The sequence below is a fragment of the Coregonus lavaretus genome (assembly GCF_964263955.1).
Source record: "Coregonus lavaretus genome assembly, chromosome: 19".
Lineage (NCBI taxonomy): Eukaryota > Metazoa > Chordata > Actinopteri > Salmoniformes > Salmonidae > Coregonus > Coregonus lavaretus.
Genome location: NC_140006.1, coordinates 42,941,263 through 42,964,221, shown reverse-complemented (window position 1 = coordinate 42,964,221; position 22,959 = coordinate 42,941,263). Strand labels below are relative to the sequence as shown.

Sequence of the window (22,959 nt, the reverse complement as noted above, 5' to 3'; positions counted from 1 at the left end):
CGCATGTGGCCAATAAAATTGGATTTGATTTGATTTGTTCAGTAAATATGTGTGACAAAAATAAATCATTTTGAAAAAAAAATCCTATTAAAACTGCCCAGGAGGGCACAATGTTCTGAACATTTCTGATGGAAATGTGACCCGTTCATTATCCATCCGCATATCCCGTCTGCCCTGTCCTTTCCTTGTGCTCAGTACTGTTCCAGTGCAATGTGGTTACGACGTTTCAGCCAATGAATGAACAGAGACCAGTGTTTACGACCTTTTTACGACAAAGGTTCTTTATTTGCGGTGTTTACACCCACGTCCTGCTCGATGCCAGAGATGCACAACGCTATAAAGGGGCAAACGAAATACAGAGTTGCAAATGGAAGCTTTGACGAGAGACGGTTAGTAATGTTACTCTCATAGAAAGTAATTCCTTGTCGAGACTTGGCATACATTTGCTGTATAATTTTGTCTGTGAAAATGTGATGCACAAGCTCCATTGTTTACATTTTGGTGGCACGTTCTTTGAGGGTTTGAAGTGTAAAGCAAATAATCTCACGCGTCTGTAATATTTAGGGGCATATAAATCACATTTCCACCAATCTGAATTAGTTATCTGAATTAGTTTAGGGCTATAGGAGCAAACGGAACCAAAAGGGGCGGGACCTATACATTTTGTCCAATAGAAACTCTCGTTTCGTTGCAAAACGTTTTCCGTTTGGAGTAAATGGCTTCTGCTACAAAACGTTTTGCTACGGTTTTCGACTAAAGAATACATCCCTGACCTCTATGGCTGCGTTTATGATGTAAACGGAGCCTTAGCGAAATATATCCGCTGTGTAGGCTACTTAAAGCACCTCCCTTTCAAACACATTGGCTGGGACCAGGGCTGCGTTCAGCAGGACATACTGTTGGCCAACGTTCAGATAGAAATGTATGATGTAGAACAAACATACAGTACCAGTCAAAAGTTTGGACACACCTACTCATTCAAGGGTTTTCATTTATTTTTTACTATTTTCTACATTGTAGAATAATAGTGAAGACATCAAAACTATGAAATAACACATATGGAATCACATAGTAACCAAAAAAGTGTTAAACAAATCAAAATATATTTTATATTTGAGATTCTTCAAAGTAGCCACCCTTTGCCTTGATGACAGCTTTGTACACTCTTGGCATTCTCTCAACCAGCTTCACGAGGAAAGCTTTTCCAGCAATCTTGACGGAGTTCCCACATATGCTGAGCACTTGTTGGCTGCTTTTCCTTCACTCTGCGGTCCAACTCATCCCAAACCATCTCAATTTGGTTGAGATCGGGGGATTGTGGAGGCCAGGTCATCTGATGCAGCACTCCATCACTCTCCTTGGTCTTGGTATATTTAAAAAAAGGATATGTATATATTTGTATGTATATGTATTTATATGTGTGTATATATATATATATATATATATATATATATATATATATATATATATATATATATATATATATATATATATATATGTGTATATATATATGTGTATATATATATATGTATGTATATATATATATATATATATGTATATGTATGCGAGAGAAAAAACATATGGGGGATTGGAAGTGATGCAGACAATTACATTGACGGAAGTAACAAACTATCTGCAATATTAAAGCTGATCTACCCCCCTAAATTAAAAAAAAATTAAAATAAGAAATAGCCCTTACACAGCCTGGAGGTGTGGTGGGTCATTGTCCTGTTGAAAAACAAATGATAGTCCCACTAAGGCCAAACCAGATGGGATGGTGTATCGCTGCAGAATGCTGTGGTAGCCATGCTGGTTAAGTGTGCCTTGAATTCTAAATAAATCACTGACAGTGTCACTAGCAAAGCACCATTACACCTCCTCCTCCATGCTTCACGGTGGGAACCACACATGCGAAGATCATCTGTTTACCTACTCTGCTTCTCACAAAGACACGGCAGTTGCAACCAAAAATCTCAAATTTGGACTCCACTGATCTAATGTCCATTGCTCGTGTTTCTTGGCCCAAGCAAGTCTCTTCTTCTTATTGGTGTCCTTTAGTAATGGTTTCTTTGCAGCAATTCGACCATGAAGGCCTGATTCACGCAGTCTCCTCTGAACAGTTGATGTTGAGATGTGTCTGTTACTTGAACTCTGTGAAGCATTTATTTGGGCTGCAATCTGAGGTGCAGTTAACTCTAATGAACTTATCCTCTACAGCAGAGGTAACTCTGGGTCTTCCTTTCCTGTGGCGGTCCTCATGAGAGCCATTTTCATCATAGCGCATGATGGTTTTTGCGACTGCACTTGAAGAAACGTTAAAAGTTCTTGAAATTTTCCGGATTGACTGATCTTCATGTCTTAAAGTAATGATGGACTGTCGTTTCTCTTTGCTTATTTGAGCTGTCCTTGCCATAATATGGACTTGGTCTTTTACCAAATAGGGCTATCTTCTGTTAACCACCCCTACCTTGTCTCAACACAACTGATTGACTCAAACGCATTAAGAAGGAAAGGCATTCCACAAATTTATATTTAACAAGGCACACCTGTTAATTGAAATGCATTCCAGGTGACTACCTCATGAAGCTGGTTGAGAGAATGCCAAGAGTTTGAAGAATCTCAAATATATTTAGATTTGTTCAACACTTTTTTGGTTACTACATAATTCCATATGTGTTATTTCATAGTTTTGATGTCTTCACTATTATTCTACAATGTAGAAAATAGTAAAAATAAAGAAAAACCCTTGAATGAGTAGGTGTGTCCAAACTTTTGACTGGTACTGTACCTCTCTGGTAAATAGAATAAGGAATCACGTCAGCTCTAGTCATGGCATTTCTATCTGCAACGTTTTCGTACTGAACATGGCCCAGGGTTCTCAGTTGTCCCCACAGAGGTAGATCGAATCTGTGCCACAATGGCTTCTGTGACAGCTTTGGCAGCGCCATTGAGGGCTTTCTCCCCCTGTCATCTCTGTTATCCAGCTAACTTAATATATGCCTACAGTAGGTCCCCCTCTCCCCCTATCATCTCTGTTATCCAGCTAACTTAATGTATGCCTACTGTAGGTTCCCCTATCATCTCTGTTATCCAGCTAACTGAATTTGTGCCTACAGTAGGTCCCCCTATCATCTCTGTTATCCAGCTAACTGAATTTGTGCCTACAGTAGGTCCCCCTATCATCTCTGTTATCCAGCTAACTGAATTTGTGCCTACAGTAGGTCCCCCTCTTCCTCTATCATCTCTGCGTCTCCTGATCCCTCCACTGCGGCTGGTGTCTGCAGCTCTATGGCAAGTTGTTCAGCAGAGAGACATCATGGACTACGGGTTGGTGGAGGAGTTTGTCACCACTGTGTTGGAGATAGTCCCTGATATGATGAGTTACAGGGAGAGAGTCCAACTCATCATGGGACTTCGAGCACAGGTGAGAGATGGTGCTGATGATGAGTGGAGATGAAGGAGTCTCCAGAGTTACTCAACTCTCATCTCCTGATGTCAGTACACTGTTTCAGTTTTTCGTTGGCCCCACCCACCAGTCTAACTTTTACTCATTCAGCTGGTTCTGCAGTTGTGTCGCTCTGATCACCTAGCCAACCCTGAGACCATCCAGCCACACCTGAACAGGATGAAGACCTGTATCATCACTCATGGGGACAAGGAGGTTAGTGCTTCTCAGTGACAGATCAAGACTTGTAACTCTGCTGGTTAGTTTCATTTATTGACTGAGCTATCCATACTTGCTGTAGATTTCTGATCCAGAGGTGGAAGCGTCAGAGTCGAACTTCCTGAAGCTGATTCAAACTCTGCTGGAAGACCCAGTTGAGAAGGAACACTTCTTTCAGGTCAGTGTTGTAACTAAGGATCTGCTGATTATGATGATTTAGATTTTATTTTATTAGGATCTCTTTTAGTCCTCATTCGGACTAATCTTCCAAGAGTCCTTGATGATGATGATGTTAACTCCAAGAGTGAATGGTTTTTACAAGGAAGTGAAACTCATTGTTAGATCAAAAAGTACTGAAACCCTCTATCTGCTTGTCTCCTAGAGCGTTTTTCCAGAGGAATTTGGCCCCAAGTATGACTCAGCACTGCAGACTCTGGTGTGGGAGTTCCTCTCCAGGCTGGAGAAGCTGCTTCCAACACCAACCCTTCAACAGGTACCATGCTAACATCTTATTACCTTTATCAGGTACCAAGCTAACATCTTATTACCTTTATCAGGTACCAAGCTAACATATTATTACCTTTATCAGGTACCATGCTAACATCTTATTACCTTTATCAGGTACCATGCTAACATCTTATTACCTTTATCAGGTACCAAGCTAACATCTTATTACCTTTATCAGGTACCAAGCTAACATCTTATTACCTTCAGCAGGTACCATGCTAACATCTTATTACCTTTATCAGGTACCATGCTAACATCTTATTACCTTTATCAGGTACCATGCTAACATCTTATTACCTTTATCAGGTACCATGCTAACATCTTATTACCTTTATCAGGTACCAAGCTAACATCTTATTACCTTTATCAGGTACCAAGCTAACATCTTATTACCTTTATCAGGTACCAAGCTAACATCTTATTACCTTTATCAGGTACCATGCTAACATCCTTATTACCTTTATCAGGTACCATGCTAACATCCTTATTACCTTTATCAGGTACCATGCTAACATCTTATTACCTTCAACAGGTACCATGCTAACATCTTATTACCTTCATCAGTATACTGTCATACAAGTTGTTTTTAAAATTCACTGTACAAAGATATTTGTCCTTTTTTTAAATGCGCAAGTAATGGTAGACCAAGGGAAACCTTGGTATGTTTTAGGTTGGCTAAACCAAATGTTGTAATCTGTGAAAAATGACACACTCATTAAGTGGATAACTAGATGGTTACAACAGAGTGAAACGTGCCTAAAGACACATTTCTTAAAGTCGACTACATGTGTTTTGTGCATATGTTATAATAGAAATGGATACATTGCCTCTTTTTTTTTTTTTAAAGCCATTCTCTTTCCATTAGACGGCATCATGGTTCCTACCTGACCCCTCTGTCCTGGAGGAGTGTGTGCAGTGTGTGTCCCACCCTCAGCCTTTGAAGACCCTTCTCCAGCACCACAACAACACATGTGGACACGTGGACACCAATGGTAGGAGAAATAGACTTTGGACAGGAAATAATGTTCTCAGATAGCTTGTAACATTTCCATGTTAGACACCAATGGTAGGAGAAATAGACTTTGGACAGGAAATAATGTTCTCAGATAGCCTGTAACATTTCCATGTTAGACACCAATGGTAGGAGAAATAGACTTTGGACAGGAAATCATTATCAGATAGCCTGTAACATTTCCATGTTAGACACCAATGGTAGGAGAAATAGACTTTGGACAGCAAATAATGTTCTCAGATAGCCTGTAACATTTCCATGTTAGACACCAATGGTAGGAGAAATAGACTTTGGACAGGAAATAATGATCCGATTATGAGACTTTTCTGGACCCCTTCTTCCTGACAGCTAAAGGTCCCAAAGCTTCTGTGCATGTGCAGGATTCTTTACTTTACGTACAGTCTCTGCTCTACTAGGAGAGAACCTCCCTTCACTTTGGACAGGAAAGAATGTTCTCAGATAGCCTGTAACATTTCCGTGTTAGACACCAATGGTAGGAGAAATAGACTTTGGACAGGTAAGAATGAAATAAATAATGTGGAGATTGAGCAAGTTGAGGTGACTAAACTGCTTGGAGTAACCCTGGATTGTAAACTGTCATGGTCAAAACATATTGATACAACAGTAGCTAGGATGGGGAGAAGTCTGTCTATAATAAAGCGCTGCTCTGCCTTCTTAACAGGACTATCAACAAGGCAGGTCCTAAAGGCTTTAGTTTTATCGCACCTGGACTACTGTTCAGTCATGTGGTCAGGTGCCACAAAGAGGGACTTGCAATTGGCTCAAAACAGGGCAGCATGGCTGGCCCTTTGATGTACACAGAGAGCAAACATTAATAATATGCATGTCAATCTCTCCTGGCTCAAAGTGGAGGAGAGATTGACTTCATCACTGCTTGTGTTTGTGAGAGGTATTGACATGTTGAATGCACCGAGGTGTCTGTTTGAACGACTGGCACACAGCTCAGACACCCATGCATACCCCATAAGACATGCCACCAGAGGTCTCTTCACAGTCCCCGAGTCCAGAACAGACTATAGGAGGCGCACAGTACTACATAGAGCCATGACTACATGGAACTCTATACCACATCAGGTAACTGATGAAAGCAGTAGAATCAGATTTAAAAAACAGATAAAAATACACCTTATGGAACAGCGGGGACTGTGAAGCAACACAAACATAGGCACATGCACACACACACACGATAACATACACACTATACACACACGTACACATGGATTATGTGTTGTAGATATGTGGTAGTGGAGTAGGGGCCTGAGGACACACACTTGGTGTGCTGTGAAATCTGTTATGAATGTATTGTAACTGCCTTAATTTTGCTGGACCCCAGGAAGAGTAGCTGCTGCCTTGGCAGGAACTAATGCGGATCCATAATAAATACAAATGAGATTGAGACTTTTCTGGACCCCTCTTCCCGACAGCTAAAGGTCCCAAAGCTTCTGTGCATGTGCAGGATTCTTTACTTCACGCACAGTCTCAGCTCTACTAGTAGAGAACCTCCCTTCACATTTCTGACTGTCAGACGTGAATGACAATTCTTAAAGTTTTACCAGTGAAACGTCCATGCAGCATCTGCACACCAACTATTTCATCTCAATCCGTTTCATGGGGATATGCATTTAGAACTTCTTGAGTTGTACAGTGTTGTTTCGAATGATGTAGCCTACAGTGAGCATTATACTATGCTTAGTAACGTTATACTACGCTATCATATTGGGTTCTGTTATGTAGAATACTATAATTACGTGTAACTTGCAGACATTGATTCAGCTTTGATCTAACTTTTATTAAGCAAGCACCATTCGCCAGAGTAGCCTCTCTACGAGTAGAGGGAAGAGACTGTGGATAGAGTAGAGAATCACATGCACAGAAGCTTTGGACCTTTTAGCTGTTGGAAGAGGGGTCCAAGTCTGATCCGCAGCCACTCCATATGAGATATAACATTTCCATGTTTGCCTTTTTAATGTTTTTTATTTTAACTTTTCTTGTCATCATGTCCTCAGGTCTGTTTTCTGGCGACAATCAAATCCTAATCAAAGCTGACCCGGAGGTCCAATCAGAACCTGTGCAGCAATGTATGAGCCCCGTCTCATCTGACAATGAGTCAGAGATGACCCCTTTGTTGGAACTGGGGATTAATTCAGACCGAACTGTAAATATCGACATGAATAAAGAGGTGGAGCCTGTTTCTTTAGAGGTAGCGCATATATACAATAAAACAACAGAGAAAAACATTGAACACAACGCACCAGGTAAAGAGACAGTAAAAGAGATAAAAAATAATACATATTTTCACCACCTTCAAACTGACAGGCTGGAAATCCAAGGAAAAGCCCACAACAGCCAACAGGAAGTGCAGGACATTTCTAGTTTGTCTACTTCCTGTCGGCTCCGTCAGCCCGCAGTGATGCTGCACAGACTTGACATTACTGATATGCTGTTAACTGTGTCAGAGGTCTCTCTAACACCGAGGAGAGAGAGGCTTCAGATTGACAAATTGGGATCCCAAGGACCGAGAAGAGGACAGGTCATATCACAAAAGAGTGAGAGGAATGTCAATGAAGAGCCCTCTGATGGTCAACATCAGTATTCTTTGGCCGCTGACCCATCCCCCACCACAGGGCAGCCTAAAAGAAGCAAGCGTGTCAAAATATGCTCCTTGTGTGGAAAGACTTTCAGCGAAGCAAAGGATTTGACGGCACACATGAGATCTCACAACGAGCAGAGCCCTTACAAGTGCACCCAGTGTGGACAAGACTATGAGCACCATGAGGACTTACTGGCACATCAGCAGAATGTGTGTGAGGAGGCAGGTCAACCAGAAGAGGACAGCATGTCTACTGCATCTTTAAAGGAGGATAACATGTCTACGACATCTATGGAGGATCAGACGGAGCTAGCATGCACGGAGCTATCAGAGTCTTCCAAAGCCAGGACATGCCGCGTGTGTCACAAAACTGTCTATAGTAGAAATTATTTGAGAAAGCACCTGAAATCCCAACATGGTCAACTCCTGAAGATGCATAAGAAACTCGAAACGTTTTTCTGTTGCTCTCTGTGTAATAAGACCTTTGGATGCAGAAATGATTTGAGAAAGCACCTGAAATCCCAACATGGTCAACTCCTGAAGATGCATAAGAAACACAAAAATATGATCTGTTGCACTCTGTGTAATAAGTCCTTTGATCTTTCTGAGCCAAACGAGTGTGAGGTGAACCAACAGCAACTTCCCAGGAAGGCTCACCCAGAGGCCAACACACTTATAGCTGCAGTAGAAAATGGGTTAGTGATACCACAGCCCTCAAGCACCACATGCCAGAACCCAACAACCTCCAATGCTCTGCCCATTCAGGCACAGTCCTACAATGACTACAGAACATGTCTTTTGTGCGATGAAACTTTCGATACTGCAGACACCATGAGAAAGCACCTAAGATTTCAACACAATATACTGTCTTACTTGTGCCACGATTGTGGGGAAAGTTTCCCAAGCAAATTAGATCTGCAGAAACACTCAAAGAATTGTTTGAGTATTCCAGATTCAAGAAAATGTCCTGAGTGCAGGAAAATGACTTCTCAAACAACACAGCCGCAGGAAAACATTTGTCAGGAGATGAACCAAAGACAACAGCAACTATCTGCAGGGGAAAATGAGATAGAGATCCTTCATTCCTGCAGCACAGACGTTACCTTCTCAAATTACTCGCAACAACACCAGCCAATAGAGTGTGAGGAGATTAACTTTCAGAGAAGACAGCAAGACTGGAGTGAGGAAGTTGATCCAAACCAGCATCCAGAGGAGGTTGAACCAGCAGACAGAAGCAGTTCTCTGCTTTCAAGGGAGAATGGGACAGAGATTCCCCAGAGCCATAGCACTTCACCCCAGAACCCAACAACCTCTGACGCTCCCCCTGCTGAGACACGGCCACCTGGCATCTCCCCCCCAGCCTCTCTCAAGTCTAGAACTTGCCCTTTGTGCTCTAAATGTTTTGCTTATAAAAAGACCATGATGCAGCATTTGAGACGTCACTCACAGGGTCAGGGACCCTTCATGTGCACCATGTGTTCAAAGAGCTTTGGTACCGCCAGTGATTTGAAGAGACATCAGGGAATTAAGAGCGGCTGTGGGCCAAATCATCGTAATCTTGTCGTACCTGAGAATGTTCCCACAGAAGAAAAAACGGTCTTCTCCTGCCCCCATTGTCAGGGACAGTACACAAGCGAAAAAAAAATGAAAGCACACATGGTATGTCACACAGGAGATGGGTTCACCTGCAGGTTTTGTGGCAAGATATTTGCTGAAGATAAGAAATTACGCAATCATGTTCGTTCTCATATTCACAGACGACATCTATGTGATACATGTGGTAAAGATTTTACATCTCTGTCTAACTTGAAAAAACACACACTTGTACACACAGGAGAACGGCCATACGTTTGCACAGATTGTGGCAAAAGTTTTACTCTGAAGGGTAACCTGAAAGTCCATCAACAGAGTCATACAGGCGAGAGGCCATTTGCGTGCACCATGTGTAAAGTGCGCTGTCTCACTCAGACAAGTCTAAAACGACATATGTTGAAGCACACAGGAGAGAAGCCTCATAAGTGTTTGGCTTGTGGGAAGACATTTCAACGGAAAAACACATTGAGGAAACATCAGCAAGCCTCGTGTTCTTAAGTTGTTGGCTTTTACACTGCCTTCGGAGATGCAGACTCAGTCATACGTTTTTTCGCTCAACATTGATAACATTAGTTGATAACATTAGTTGATAACATTAGTTGATAACATTAGTGGCTCGCAATTGGTTGTAGGTTCTAGTCTAGGCCTCCATCTTTTTGCTAATGCCTCTTTTTGCACATTTGTAACGTCTAGCAGTTTTGTGCATTTTCTTTATTGCTGTTTTGTCAGAAAATGATTTTTGTTGTTTCTTGTCAGCAATTGGACAGCAACCCATTGACAATATCCTTTTACAAACTGCAAATGTAAGACTACAAGATAGATTGAAATAAGCACAACATAGGTAGACCGTATGCATTTTGAATGTAAACAAATATAAATTGTCACCCCTCCATTTTGTTATTGTGTTTAACAATGCTCATGTGTTGTGATCTTATTTACTATTATGTATTGATTTCTTCTTCAGTCTTTATAAGGTGCGCACTGCACAGAACACCGGAAGAATAATCACTGAATTATCACAGTGAATTATTGTAATGTTTGTTTATGTGTCAATTAATCCCGTAAGGGATGGGTTGCCAACTGGCGATTTGACACAAAAAATAAAATGTAATTCATTCGTCATACGCCACAATCTGTCAGCCTATAACCAAACATTCATTACTGGATATTTGTTGCAGGGCTCATAGTTCAGTAAATATGTCTGATTTAAAAATGAGTCATGTCGGATGTTTGATTAAAATGAGTCATGTTGAAAGCCTTTTCCCCACACATCTCTGCCCAGGAGGGCACAATGTTCTGAACGTGTCAGATGGAAATGTAACCCGTCCATGATCCGTCCATTCCCCGTCTGCCCCGTCCTTTTCCTGTCCCAGTACAGAAGGTGGTAGTGCAACTTCGGTTACGACGTTTCAGCCAATGAATGAACACAGACCAGTGTTTACGACCTTCTTACGACAAAGGTTCTTTATTTCCTGTGTTTACCCCCCCATTGAAGTAGACATTTTAAATTGGTTAGGGACGTCCTAAGGATCCCGGATAGCACTGACCCACCCAAGTCCTGCTCAATACCAAATCAAATGTTATTGGTCACATACACGTGTTTAGCAGATGTTATTGCAGGTGTTGCGAAATGCTTGTGCTTCCAGCTCTGACAGTGCAGTAATATCTAACAAGTAATATCTAACAATTTCCCAACATATACCCAATACACACAAAGGAATGAATTAAGAATATATAAACTCAGCAAAAAAAGAAGCGTCCCTTTTTCAGGACCATGTTTTTCAAAGATAATTTGTAAAACTCCAAATAACTTCACAGATCATTGTAAAGGGTTTAAACACTGTTTCCCATGCTTGTTCAATGAACCATAAACAATTAATGAACATGCACCTGTGGAACGGTCATTAAGACACTAACAGCTTACAGATGGTAGGCAATTAAGGTCACAGTTATGAAAACTTAGGACACTAAAGAGGCCTTTCTACTGTCCCTGAAAAATACCAAAACTTAAGATGCCCAGGGTCCCTGCTCATCTGCGTGAATGCCTTAGGCATGCTGCAAGGAGGCATGAGGACTGCAGATGTGGCCAGGGCAATAAATTGCAATGTCCGTACTGTGAGACGCCTAAGACAGCGCTACAGGGAGACAGGACGGACAGCTGATCGTCCTCGCAGTGGCAGACCACGTGTAACAACACCTGCACAGGATCGGTACATCCAAACATCACACCTGCGGGACAGGCACAGGATGGCAACAACAACTGCCCGAGTTACACCAGGAATGCACAATCCCTCCATCAGTCAGACTGAGAGCTTGTAGGCCTGTTGTAAGGCAGGTCCTCACCAGACATCACTGGCAACAACGTCGCATATGGGCACAAACCCACCGTCGCTGGACCAGACAGGACTGGCAAAAAGTGCTCTTCACTGACGAGTCGCGGTTTTGTCCCCCCCTTTGTTCAGGGACACATTATTCAATTCACATGTCTGTAGAACTTGTTCAGTTTATGTCTCAGTTGTTGAATCTTGTTATGTTCATACAAATATTTACACATGTTAAGTTTGCTGAAAATAAACGCAGTTGACAGTGAGAGGACGTTTCTTTTTTTGCAGAGTTTACAAATATGGACGAGCGATGTCAGAGTGGCATGGACTAAGATACAGTAGAATAGTATAGAGTATATACATATGAGATAAGTAATGCAAGATATGTAAACATTATTAAAGTGACTAAGATACCGTAGAATACTATAGAATACAGTATATACATATGAGATGAGTAATGCAAGATATGTAAACATTATTAAAGTGACTAGTGTTCCATTTCTTAAAGTGGCCAGTGATTTCTAGTCTATGTCTATAGGCAGCAGCCTCTAATGTCCTAGTGATGGCTGTTTAATAGTCTGAAAACTGGGAGTTGAGTTTGAGTCCATCTTCAACCCGAAAAGGTCCAACTAGCTCATCTTTAATAATACCAGCCCATACCAGTACCCCACCTACACCTTGCTGGCGTCTGAGTCGAAGTGGAGCTCCGTGCCCGTTACTGATCCAGCCACGGGCCCATCCATCTGGTCCGTCAAGAGTCCCTCTCATCTCATCAGTCCATAAAACCTTTGAAAAATCTGTCTTCAGATATTTCTTGGCCCAGTCTTGACGTTTCAACTTATGTGTCTTGTTCAGTGGTGGTCGGGTTTCAGCCTTCCTTACCTTGGCCATGTCTCTGAGCACTGAACACCTTGTACTTCTGGACACTCCAGGTAGGTTGCAGTTCTGGAATATGACAGCACTGGAGGATAATGGGTTCCTGGTAGCTTCACGTTTGATTCTTCTCAAATCTTTGGCAGTTCATTTGCATATTTTTTTTCTCAACACGGTTCTTGCGACCCTGTTGACTATTTGCAACAAAACGTTTGATGGTTCTGTGCTCACAATTTTTGACTTTTCAGAGTCGGTTAAATCTATTTTTTGGCCCATTTTGCCTTAGGAAAAGAAGCTGCCTAATAATTATGCACACCTTGATATAGGGTGTTGATCTCCTTAGGCCACACCCTCCCTCCTTACACAAATACACATCACCTGATATGCTTAAATCCAATAAGCATTCTAGTTTTATACAGCTTGGAGTTGGGAAATATGCATAATAATGATGATATGGTCAAAATATTGACTAGCCTAATAATTGTGCATACAGTGTATAATGGAGGAAAATTATCTTGGGAGATAATACGGTCGGCATTTGATTATGAGGTATTTTAGGTTGGGTGAACAGAAGGACTCAAGTTCCTGTATGTTACTACAATTACACCATAAGTCGTTAATCATGAAACACACACCTCCGCCCTTCTGCTTCCCGGAGAGATATTTATTCCTATCTGCGCGATGAACTGTGAATCCCTCTGCCTGGACCGATTCCGACAGAGTATCCAGAGAGAGAGCCATGTCACCAGAGATGCCAAACAGGCTCAAGCAGTGTGCAGGAGGGAGATGTAAGAAGTGTGCAGGAGGACATGAGACAAAGAACGTGTAGTATTGGTGGACAAAGTTGTGTGTGTAAACTGTAAGGGGTGAGAGAACGACAGGTTGAGGATCAGAGTAGTGCAGAAGGCATGAAGAGAGTATTAGAGGAAGATGGATCCTAAGAGGAGCCCTGTGAGTAGGCCGAGGCCAACAGAGTGATAGGAACAACGTGCCTCAGTAAGGTTGGTTTTTTTTGGCGTTCGTGGCCATGGTTGTCAATTGTACCGCAGGAATGGAATGTAAATCACAGAGGATAGATGTTGTGGTGGCAGCTGCAAAGAAGTACTTGGGTGTATGAGATTTTACAAGATGTTTTGATCGATAGTGTCCCGTCCTCCAAGGCTGCTAGCCTGGAGTAGGATCAGACAGGAACGGTCTGAAAGTAGTGGAATAGTGGTGAGGTTTTAATGGGTGCACGGTTAGTTGGTAGGGCAATATTTTTCACAAAGTGTAATGCATTCACACTACAGAATAGTAGGCTGATACACAGCCAGCACAGTAGGTGGTGGTATGCACCTAGAACATTTGTTTGCAGACCGCCATAATACTAAAGAAGAAGAAGAAGCAGCTATAGGGGGCAAACGAAATACAGTTGCAAATGCAACAGCATTGGATGGAAGCTTTGACGCGAGACTGTTAGTAACGTCGCTCTCATAGAAACTTGTTCCTTTTCGAGACTTAGCATAAAGTTGCTCTAATTTAATATAATTTTGTCTGTCCCGTTCTTTGAAGTTTTGCAAGTAGTGTGAAGCATTAAAATTGATTTGTTTTGTCTGTGAAAATGTGATGCTCCAGTGTTTACATTTTGGGGCACGTTCTTTGAGGGTTTGTAGTGTAAAGCAATTTTGAAGTTCGGTTTCCATAATCACACAAGTCTGTCATATTTAGAGGCATAAGCCTGTAAGTCACATCTGTCATATTTAGAGGCTTAGGCCTGTAAATCACATTTTCACCAACCAGCTCGCTAGCTGAAGGGAGAATTCTTGACCACCTGGGATGTATCCAATGATTTATATGTACATCACTGGGTGTATCGCTAGGAACCCAGGGAGAATCTCAATTGCTTACTCCTCACAAAGGAACTCAAGTCCTTTGTCCAATAGAAACTCTAGTTTTCGTTGCAAAAAAACGTTTCCATTTGGAGAAATGGTTTCCGTTGCTAAACGTTAATAAACACACCCTGACATCTATGTGACATAAAAATATGTTCTAATTGAGCGCACCGGCAAAGCCGACAGAGCATTAGCTGCCCACCCGCCGGCTCCGGTTGGGTCATTATCATTCAAAACAATGCATTCTAAAATTAATTGCACACGCGAGTTTAGGCCTTTAGGAGTATCTGTCCATAGGACCACTTTAAGCCATACACTCCACAGAGCTGGGCTTTATGGAAGAGTGGCCAGAAAAAAGCCATTGCTTAAAGAATAAAATAAGCAAACATGTTTGGTGTTCGACCAAAAGCCATGTGGGAGACTCCCCAAACATATGGAAGATGGTACTCTGGTCAGATGAGACTAAAATTGAGCTTTTTGGCCATCAAGGAAAACGCTATGTCTGTCGCAAACCCAACACCTCTCATCAACCCGAGAACATCATCCCCACAGTGAAGCATGGTGGTTGCAGCATCATGCTATGGGGATGTTTTTCATCGGCAGGGACTGGGAAACTGGTCAGAATTGAAGGAATGATGGATGGCGCTAAATACAGGGAAATTCTTGAGGGAAACCTGTTTCAGTCTTCCAGAGATTTGAGACTGAGACGGAGGTTCACCTTCCAGCAGGACAATGACCCTAAGCATATTGCTAAAGCAACACTTGAGTGGTTTAAGGGGAAACATTTAAATGTCTTGGAATGGCCTAGTCAAAGCCCAGACCTCAATCCAATTGAGAAGCTGTGGTATGACTTAAATATTGCTGTACAACAGTGGAACCCATCCAACTTGAAGGAGCTGGAGCAGTTTTGCCTTGAAGAATGGGCAAAAATCCCAGTGGCTAGATGTGCCAAGCTTATGGAGACATACCCTAATTGCTGCAAAAGGTGGCTCTACAAAGTATTGACTTTGGGGGGTTGAATAGTTATGCACGCTCAAGTTTTCTGTTTTTTTGTCTTATTTCTTGTTTGTTTCACACAAAAAAAATATTTTGCATCTTCAAAGTGGTAGGCATGTTGTGTAAATCAAATGATACAACCCCCCCCAAAAAATCAATTTTAATTATAGGCTGTAAGACAACAAAATAGGAAAAATGCCAAGGGGGGTGAATGCTTTCGCAACCCACTGTATCTCACTGCTCAACTGCTAGACAGTGCATGTAGCAGCCCCCAGCATTTGGGCCAGCAGAATGGTGGTAGATATGAGTCACGCTCAGCTAAAATGTCTGTAGCAGAGCGAGCTGGTTCAGGGCATAAGATGCCTTGCATATGCACTATGATCAAGCATGCATGATAATGCACCTAAACTTGTTCCTACTATCCTAACCATTCTCCTAAAATATGTCTAACCTGCTGCTTCATGATCACTACGGCAAGAATGAAAGATGACAAAGTACTCGTACAACTGTAAGACTGCATGTTTTATCCTGTAAGGGGCAATCTGGGATGAATCAAGATGATTATCACACCACTATTAGATACTAGTGTAAAAGACAGCTACGGATTACAGTAACCCCATAATGCATTGTAATAAGATAGTACCATAAATCCCCCGGGGGAAATTGATTGCGCCAGCCAATAATACATCACAATAAATACTCTATAAAACACCAAGACACAGACACTAAAGCAGCACATTGTCATGAATGTAAACGAGGTGTTCATGTAAAGCCTCGCTACATGTGGGTAAGAAACTGTGAAACGTCTTGTTGCACTTTGGGGTAAAATTAATCTGTCTGCCATCGTACTGCGATGCTCCAGCAGATGCTGTGGAAGAGGTGGCTAGTATTGGCCTCTATGTCACCACGACCTCACCGTGCTCTTGGCAATAGCAATAATAACTCAATACTGTGTGGAGGCCATAACTCAATACTGTGTGGAGGCCATAACTCAATACTGTGTGGAGGCCACAACTCAATACAGATAATGTACCGAATGTGCGAGCATTCACCACAGCATGAAACACATGATAGAACTAGTAGTACGTAAGACATGAAGATAACCTAAATGCAAGCAGAAGATGAATTAATAACAGCTCTAAACATGACTAGAATGAAGTGATCGCTACAATAGCATACAAATACAAAGCATAGGATATATAGATGAGTCACTATGTGTCACACCCTGGCTCTGGGACTCTATATGTTGAGCCAGGGTGTGTTCATTCTATGTGTTCTGTTTCTATGTTGGGTGTTTCTAGTTCGTCATTTTCTATGTTTGACTGAGTGACTCCCAATCAGAGGCAACGAGTGTCAGCTGTGTGCTGGTTGTCTCTGATTGGGAGCCATATTTAACTGTCTGTGTTTCACTTTGTGTTTGTGGGTTTTTTGTTCCTTGTCGGTCTTTGTCACCGTGGACTTCACGAGTCGTTTATTGTTTTTGTTTAGTGTGCTTATTATCACTGACGGTAATAAAGTCTATCACGTTCGCTCAACACGCTGCGTATTGGTCTACTTCTCGTCAAGACGATCGTGACACTATGCTGGTACTAGAATGCAAGATAGGCCGACGGGGAGGGACTACCTACGTAAAATGCATGAAGCATAGATAGAAACATGGCTAATAAATCAGCCTAACCTACTGCTGCAGATAAGGATCAAGTAAATATAACTGCGTGACTGAGATGGTAAACCAATAGGGTGACTCGTCGTTGCAACAGGATGCACTAATGAGCTTGTAAGCAGCAAGGTTTAGCTATACTAAGTACACGAATCCAGACCAGTCTGCGTGTAAAGTGAATGCGTTTCTAACTTAAACTGTGTGTAAGGAAGGGTCCCAAGACAATGATCATCAGATAATTTGTACAAAATTTAAAAAAAAAAAAAAACGTATGACTGCCGGCACAAGTCACATTAACTAATGTGACTGAGGTGACACCATAAAATGTATTGCTGATAGTGCGCCTTGCAGCAGTCTAGTGAGCTGCGCATAGATTGCTGCACTAAACAATTTAACAGCCACATAGAGACCGAAATAGTATAGAATCAGCATGATATGCACCATCTCCTTGCTCATGTCATCAAGACAAACATTGCTACTCACTCACTGTATATCGATGCATAGGCCTGTATCGCTATCCTAGCATAGGCTACTTCTGCTCGGAGTCTCGTCCAGGTAATCCGTCTGGCCCTGCGGCTACGGAGAGCGTGATCACACAGTCATCCGGAACAGCTGATGTTCTCATGCATGTTTCAGTGTTACTTGCCTCGAAGCGAGCATAGAAGTAATTTAGCTCGTCTGGTAGGCTTGTGTCACTGGGCAGCTCGCGGCTGTGCTTCCCTTTGTAGTCTGTATTAGTTTGCAAGCCCTGCCACATCCGACGAGCGTCGGAGCCGGTGTAGTACGATTCGATCTAAGTCCTGTATTAACGCTTTGCCTGTTTGATGGTTCGTCGGATGGCATAGCGGGATTTCTTATAAGCTTCCGGGTTAGAGTCCCGCTCCTTGAAAACGGCAGCTCTACCCTTTAGCTCAGTGCGGATGTTGCCTGGCTTCTGGTTTGGGTATGTACGTACAGTCACTGTGTGCACGACGTCATCGATGCACTTATTTATGAAGCCAGTGACTGAAGTGGTCCTCTGTAGCTCAATTGGTAGAGCATGGCGCTTGTAACGCCAGCGTAGTCGGTTCGATCCCCGGGACCACCCATACGTAAAAATGTATGCGCACATGACTGTAAGTCGCTTTGGATAAAAGCGTCCGCTAAATGGCATATTATTTATTTATTATTTATGTGGTGTACTCCTCAATGCCATCGGAAGAATCCCGGAACTTATTCCAGTCTGTGCTAGCAAAACAGTCCTGTAGCTTAGCATCTGTTTCATCTGACCACTTTTTTATTGACCGAGTCACTGGTGCTTCCTGCTTTAGTTTTTGCTTGTAAGCAGGAATCAGGAGGATATAATTATGGTCAGATTTTCCAAATGGAGGGTGAGGCAGAGCTTTGTACGTGTCTCTGTGTGTGGAGTAAAGGTGGTCTAGAGTTTTTTTTCCCCCTCTGGTTGCACATTTCACATGCTGGTAGAAATGAGGTAAAACTGATTTAAGTTTCCCTGCATTAAAGTCCCCGGCCACTAGGAGCGCCGCCTCTGGATGAGCGTTTTCCTGTTTGCTTATGGCTGTATACAGTTCATTGAGTGCAGTCTTAGTGCCAGCATCGGTTTGTGGTGGTAAATAGACAGCTACGAAGAATATAGATGAAAACTCTCTTGGTAGATAGCGTGGTATCTTATCATATCTACCTCAGGCGAGCAAAACCTTGAGACTTCCTTAGATATCGTGCACCAGCTGTTGTTTACAAATATACATCGACCGCCACACCTTGTCTTACCAGAGGCTGCTGTTCTATCCTGCCAAGACAGTGTATAACCCACCAGCTGTATGTTGTCCATGTCATCGTTCAGCCACGACTCGGTGAAACATAAGATATTACAGTTTTTCTCACGTCCAACTCATAAAATAAAAAATATTCGTCCAGTTCAAGTTGAGTAATCGCTGTTCTGCTGTCCAGAAGTTATTTTCGGTCATAAGAGACTTGTCATAATTGTAGTTGTTAGCTTTTACACTGCCTTTTGAATTCTGAGATGAATACTTTTTCTATAAGTCATACTTTTTTCGCTTAAAGGTCCAGTGCAGTCAAAAACTAGATTTTCCTGTGTTTATAAAAAATATAAACGCCACATATAAAAGATCCCAGAAATGTTCCATAAAGCAGAAAAAGCGTATTTCTCTCAAATTTTGTTCACAAATTTGTTTACATCCCTGTTAGTGAGCATTTCTCCTTTCACAAGATAATCCATCCACCTGAGAGGTGTGGTATATCAACAAGCTGATTAAACAGCATCATCATTACACAGGTGCACCTTGCGCTGGGGACAATAAAGGGCCACTCTAAAATGTTCAGTTTTGTCACACAACACAATGTCACAAGTTTTGTAGGAGCGTGCAATTGGAATGCTGACTGCAGGAATGTCCACCAGAGCTGTTGCCAGATAATTGAATATTCATTCTACCATAAGCCGCCTCCAATGTCATTTTAGAGAAGTACAGTATCTGTGACCAACATATGCATATCTGTATTCCCAGTCATTTGAAATCCATAGATTCATTTATTTCAATTGACTGATTTCCTTATATGAACTGTAACTCAGTAAAATCTTTGGAATTGTTGCATGTTGCGTTTATATACAGTGCATTTGGAAAGTATTCAGACCCCTTGACATTTTCCACATTTTGTTACGTTACAGCCTTATTCAATCGGCCTCCCGAGTGGCGCAGTGGTCTAAGGCACTAAGCCACTAGAGATCCTGGTTCGAATCCAGGCTCTGTCGTAGCCGGCCGCGACCCATGGGGCGGCGCATAATTGGCCCTGCGTCGTCCAGGGTAGGGGAGGGAATGGCCGGCAGGGATGCTCAGTTGGTAGAGCATGGCGTTTGCAACGTCAGGGTTGTGGGTTCATTTCCCACAATATGTATGAAAAAAAAAAATATGTATGCACTCACTAACTGTAAGTCGCTCTGGATAAAATGTAAAAATTCAAAAATGTATTACATAGTTTTTTCCCCTAATCAATCTACACACAATACCCCATAATGACAATGCAAAAACAGGTTTTAAGAAAATGTTGTATTCAGACCCTTGACTCAGTACTTTGCTGAAGCACCTTTGGCAGTGATTACAGCCTCAAGTTTTCTTGGGTATGACGCTACAAACATGGCACAACTGTATTTGGGGAGTTTTTCAGATTCTTCTCTGCAGATCCTCTCAAGCTCTGTCAGGTTGGATGGGGAGCGTCGCTGCACAGCTATTTTCAGGTCTCTCCAGAGATGTTCGATCGGGTTCAAGTCCGGGCTCTGGCTGGGCCAATCAAGGACATTCCTTCGTGGTCTTGGCTGTGTGCTTAAGGTCGTTGTCCTGTTGGAAGGTGAACATTCAGTCTGAGGTCCTGAGCGCTCTGCAGCAGGTTTTCATCAAGGATCTCTCTGTACTTTGCTCCGTTCATCTTTCACTCGATCCTGACATCCCCACAGCATGATGCTGCCACCACCATGCTTCACCGTAGGGATGGTGCCAGGTTTCCTCCAGACGTGACGCTTGGCATTCAGGCCAGGGAATCTTGTTTCTCATGGTCTGAGAGTCCTTTAGGTGCCTTTTGGCAAACTCCAAGCTGGCTGTCATGTGCCTTTTACTGAGGAGGGGTTTCCGTCTGGCCACTCTGGCCTGATTGGTGGAGTGCTGCAGAGATGGTTGGCCTTCTGGAAGGTTCTCCCATCTCCACAGAGGAACTCTGGAGCTCTGTCAGAGCGACCATCGGGTTCTTGGTGACCTCCATGACCAAGGCCCATCTCCCCCGATTGCTCAGTTTGGCCGGGTGGCCAGCTCAAGGAAGAGTCTTGGTGGTTCCAAAATTCTTCCATTTAAGAAGGACGGAGGCCACTGTGTTATGGGGCCTTCAATGCAATTCCTTTGACCTCATGGCTTGGTTTTTGCTCTGACATGCAATGTCAACTGTGGGACCTTATATAGACAGGTGTCCAATCAATTGAATTTACCACAGGTGGACTCCAATCAATTTGTAGAAACATCTCAAGGATGATCAATGGAAACAGGATCAATTTTGAGTCTCATCTGAAAGGGTCTGAATACTTATGTAAATAAGGTTTTTCTATGTCTAAACACCTGTTTTCGCGTTGTCATTATGGGGTATTGCGTGTAGATTGATGAGGAAAAAAATTCATTTAATCCATTGTAGAATAAGGCTGTAACGTAACAAAATATGGAAACAGGCAAGGGGTCTGAATACTTTCCGAATGCACTGTATTTGTTCAGTATATATATTTCCACACTATGAGGTTGGAATAATACTGTGAAATTGTGAAAATTTGGACAATGCCATTTTAGTGTAAGAGCTGTTTGAAAAGACCGCCTGAAATCGGAGTTTTGGCCTTCCATGGTGACATCACCAGGTGGTAATGTAATGAATAGACCAATAAGAAAGAGCGTTTCAAACCTTTCTGCCAATAACAGCTAATATTCAGGTTCCCCCTCCCTACTCAAACCACTCCCAGACAGTCCTAACAAAATTCTAAAGAAGCTATTATTGTTTATTTTTGAAAAATGTCATGTAAAACAATCACAGTAAGGTACTTAACTCTTTACGAGAAGGGATTTGCCATTGAGATAAAAAACACTGCATTGGACCTTAACATTGATAACATTAGATTATAACATTAATGGCATTATTTTGCTGCAGGTTTTAGTCAACAGACTTGGTTTCGCACCACCATCTCTGAAAGAATGTCATGTAAAACACCATCTTGGACTACTCCTATGTGTAATGTTTCTGCTGTCACAATGCTCATGTGTTACTATCCAGTAATGAATGTCTGCAGATCTACTTTAAATATTACACACAACATAGTGGACTGAACTGTTGTGAAAAGTCACAATCTGTCAACCTTTGTGCAAAAATGATTTAATGTCAAATCGCAAAACAAGGACTTGCATGATAGCTACTCTAGCTGCAGTGTAGCGTAGGTTAAATGGAAACGTTGAGTTGGATGTTGACCACTAGCTGTCACTGCAGTCCTGCCTTTGCAAAAAATGGTCTTTGAAAATGCAGCCATGACTGTGATTAGTGATGGGGGAGTCATAATTTGACTACAAGTATCGATTTGTAAAAATAAATAAATCGTGTTAGCTAGTCAGCTTTACCTGGGCCAAAACTCTGATCTTTTTCCTCCTATAGCTTGTTCTCCATCTCCTTTTTAAATAGTGAGCCAACATGTTTTCAGCACTTTTAATTCCCTGACTGATCAAAGCTTGTTTTCTCATGCCCTGTCTTGTCTCTCTGCAGCAGACATGTATTGAGCAATATGTTCGGAACATCAAATCGCAATAAAATCTCAGTATCGAATCACAATACATATAGAATCGTGAGAATCGCAATACATATAGTATCGGCACCTAAGTATCGTGATAACACCGTATCGTGAGGTCCCTGGCAATTCCCAGCCCTACCTGTGATGCTGGACTGTCTACAACATTTATTTTATTTTATTTTTATCAGACGCTCTTATCCAGAGCGACTTACATGAGCAATTAGGGTTAAGTGCCTTGCTCAAGGGCACATCGACAGATTTTTCACCTAGTTGGCTCGGGGATTAGAACCAGCGACCTTTCGGTTACTGGCACAACGCTCTTAACCACTAACCTACCTGCCGCCCTACAACATGTGTCTAGGTCTGTCAATACAACCATACTCAGTTGCTTGGAATGTTTTCTTAGACTTTACAAAGAAATATATTGAATATATATTAATTTCAAATACAATTGAAGTACAATATATATATAGGGTTCTTATTCAGGGGAGAGTGATTTTAGTAACGCAGATAGTTGCTGTTGTGGCA

At 42.1% G+C, this 22,959-nt stretch overlaps 1 protein-coding gene across 2 annotated transcripts; it reads left to right on the top strand.

The window, feature by feature from the left end:
- Positions 1-281: 281 nt before the first annotated feature.
- Positions 282-10,507, top strand: LOC311146477 (TERF1-interacting nuclear factor 2-like). Of its 2 annotated transcripts, XM_084182983.1 has the most exons (7): positions 282-389; positions 3,219-3,424; positions 3,557-3,661; positions 3,747-3,842; positions 4,047-4,157; positions 5,037-5,163; positions 7,211-10,507. In XM_084182983.1, the coding sequence occupies exons 1-7, from the start codon at positions 368-370 to the stop codon at positions 9,883-9,885; spliced, it is 3,342 nt and encodes a 1,113-aa protein (XP_084039109.1). In that variant the 5' UTR covers positions 282-367; the 3' UTR covers positions 9,886-10,507. The 2 variants fall into 2 exon arrangements, with proteins under 2 accessions (XP_084039109.1, XP_084039110.1); XM_084182984.1 differs by lacking the exon at positions 7,211-10,507 and having other exon boundaries at positions 309-389; positions 5,037-5,439.
- Positions 10,508-22,959: the final 12,452 nt, after the last annotated feature.

Coding starts and splice junctions, on each gene's coding strand:
- LOC311146477 (XM_084182983.1), top strand. CDS start 368: ATGGAAGCTTTGACGAGAGACG. Junction 390..3,218: donor GGAAGCTTTGACGAGAGACG/GTTAGTAATGTT, acceptor TTGTGCCTACAG/TAGGTCCCCCTCTTCCTCTA. Junction 3,662..3,746: donor TCACTCATGGGGACAAGGAG/GTTAGTGCTTCT, acceptor TACTTGCTGTAG/ATTTCTGATCCAGAGGTGGA.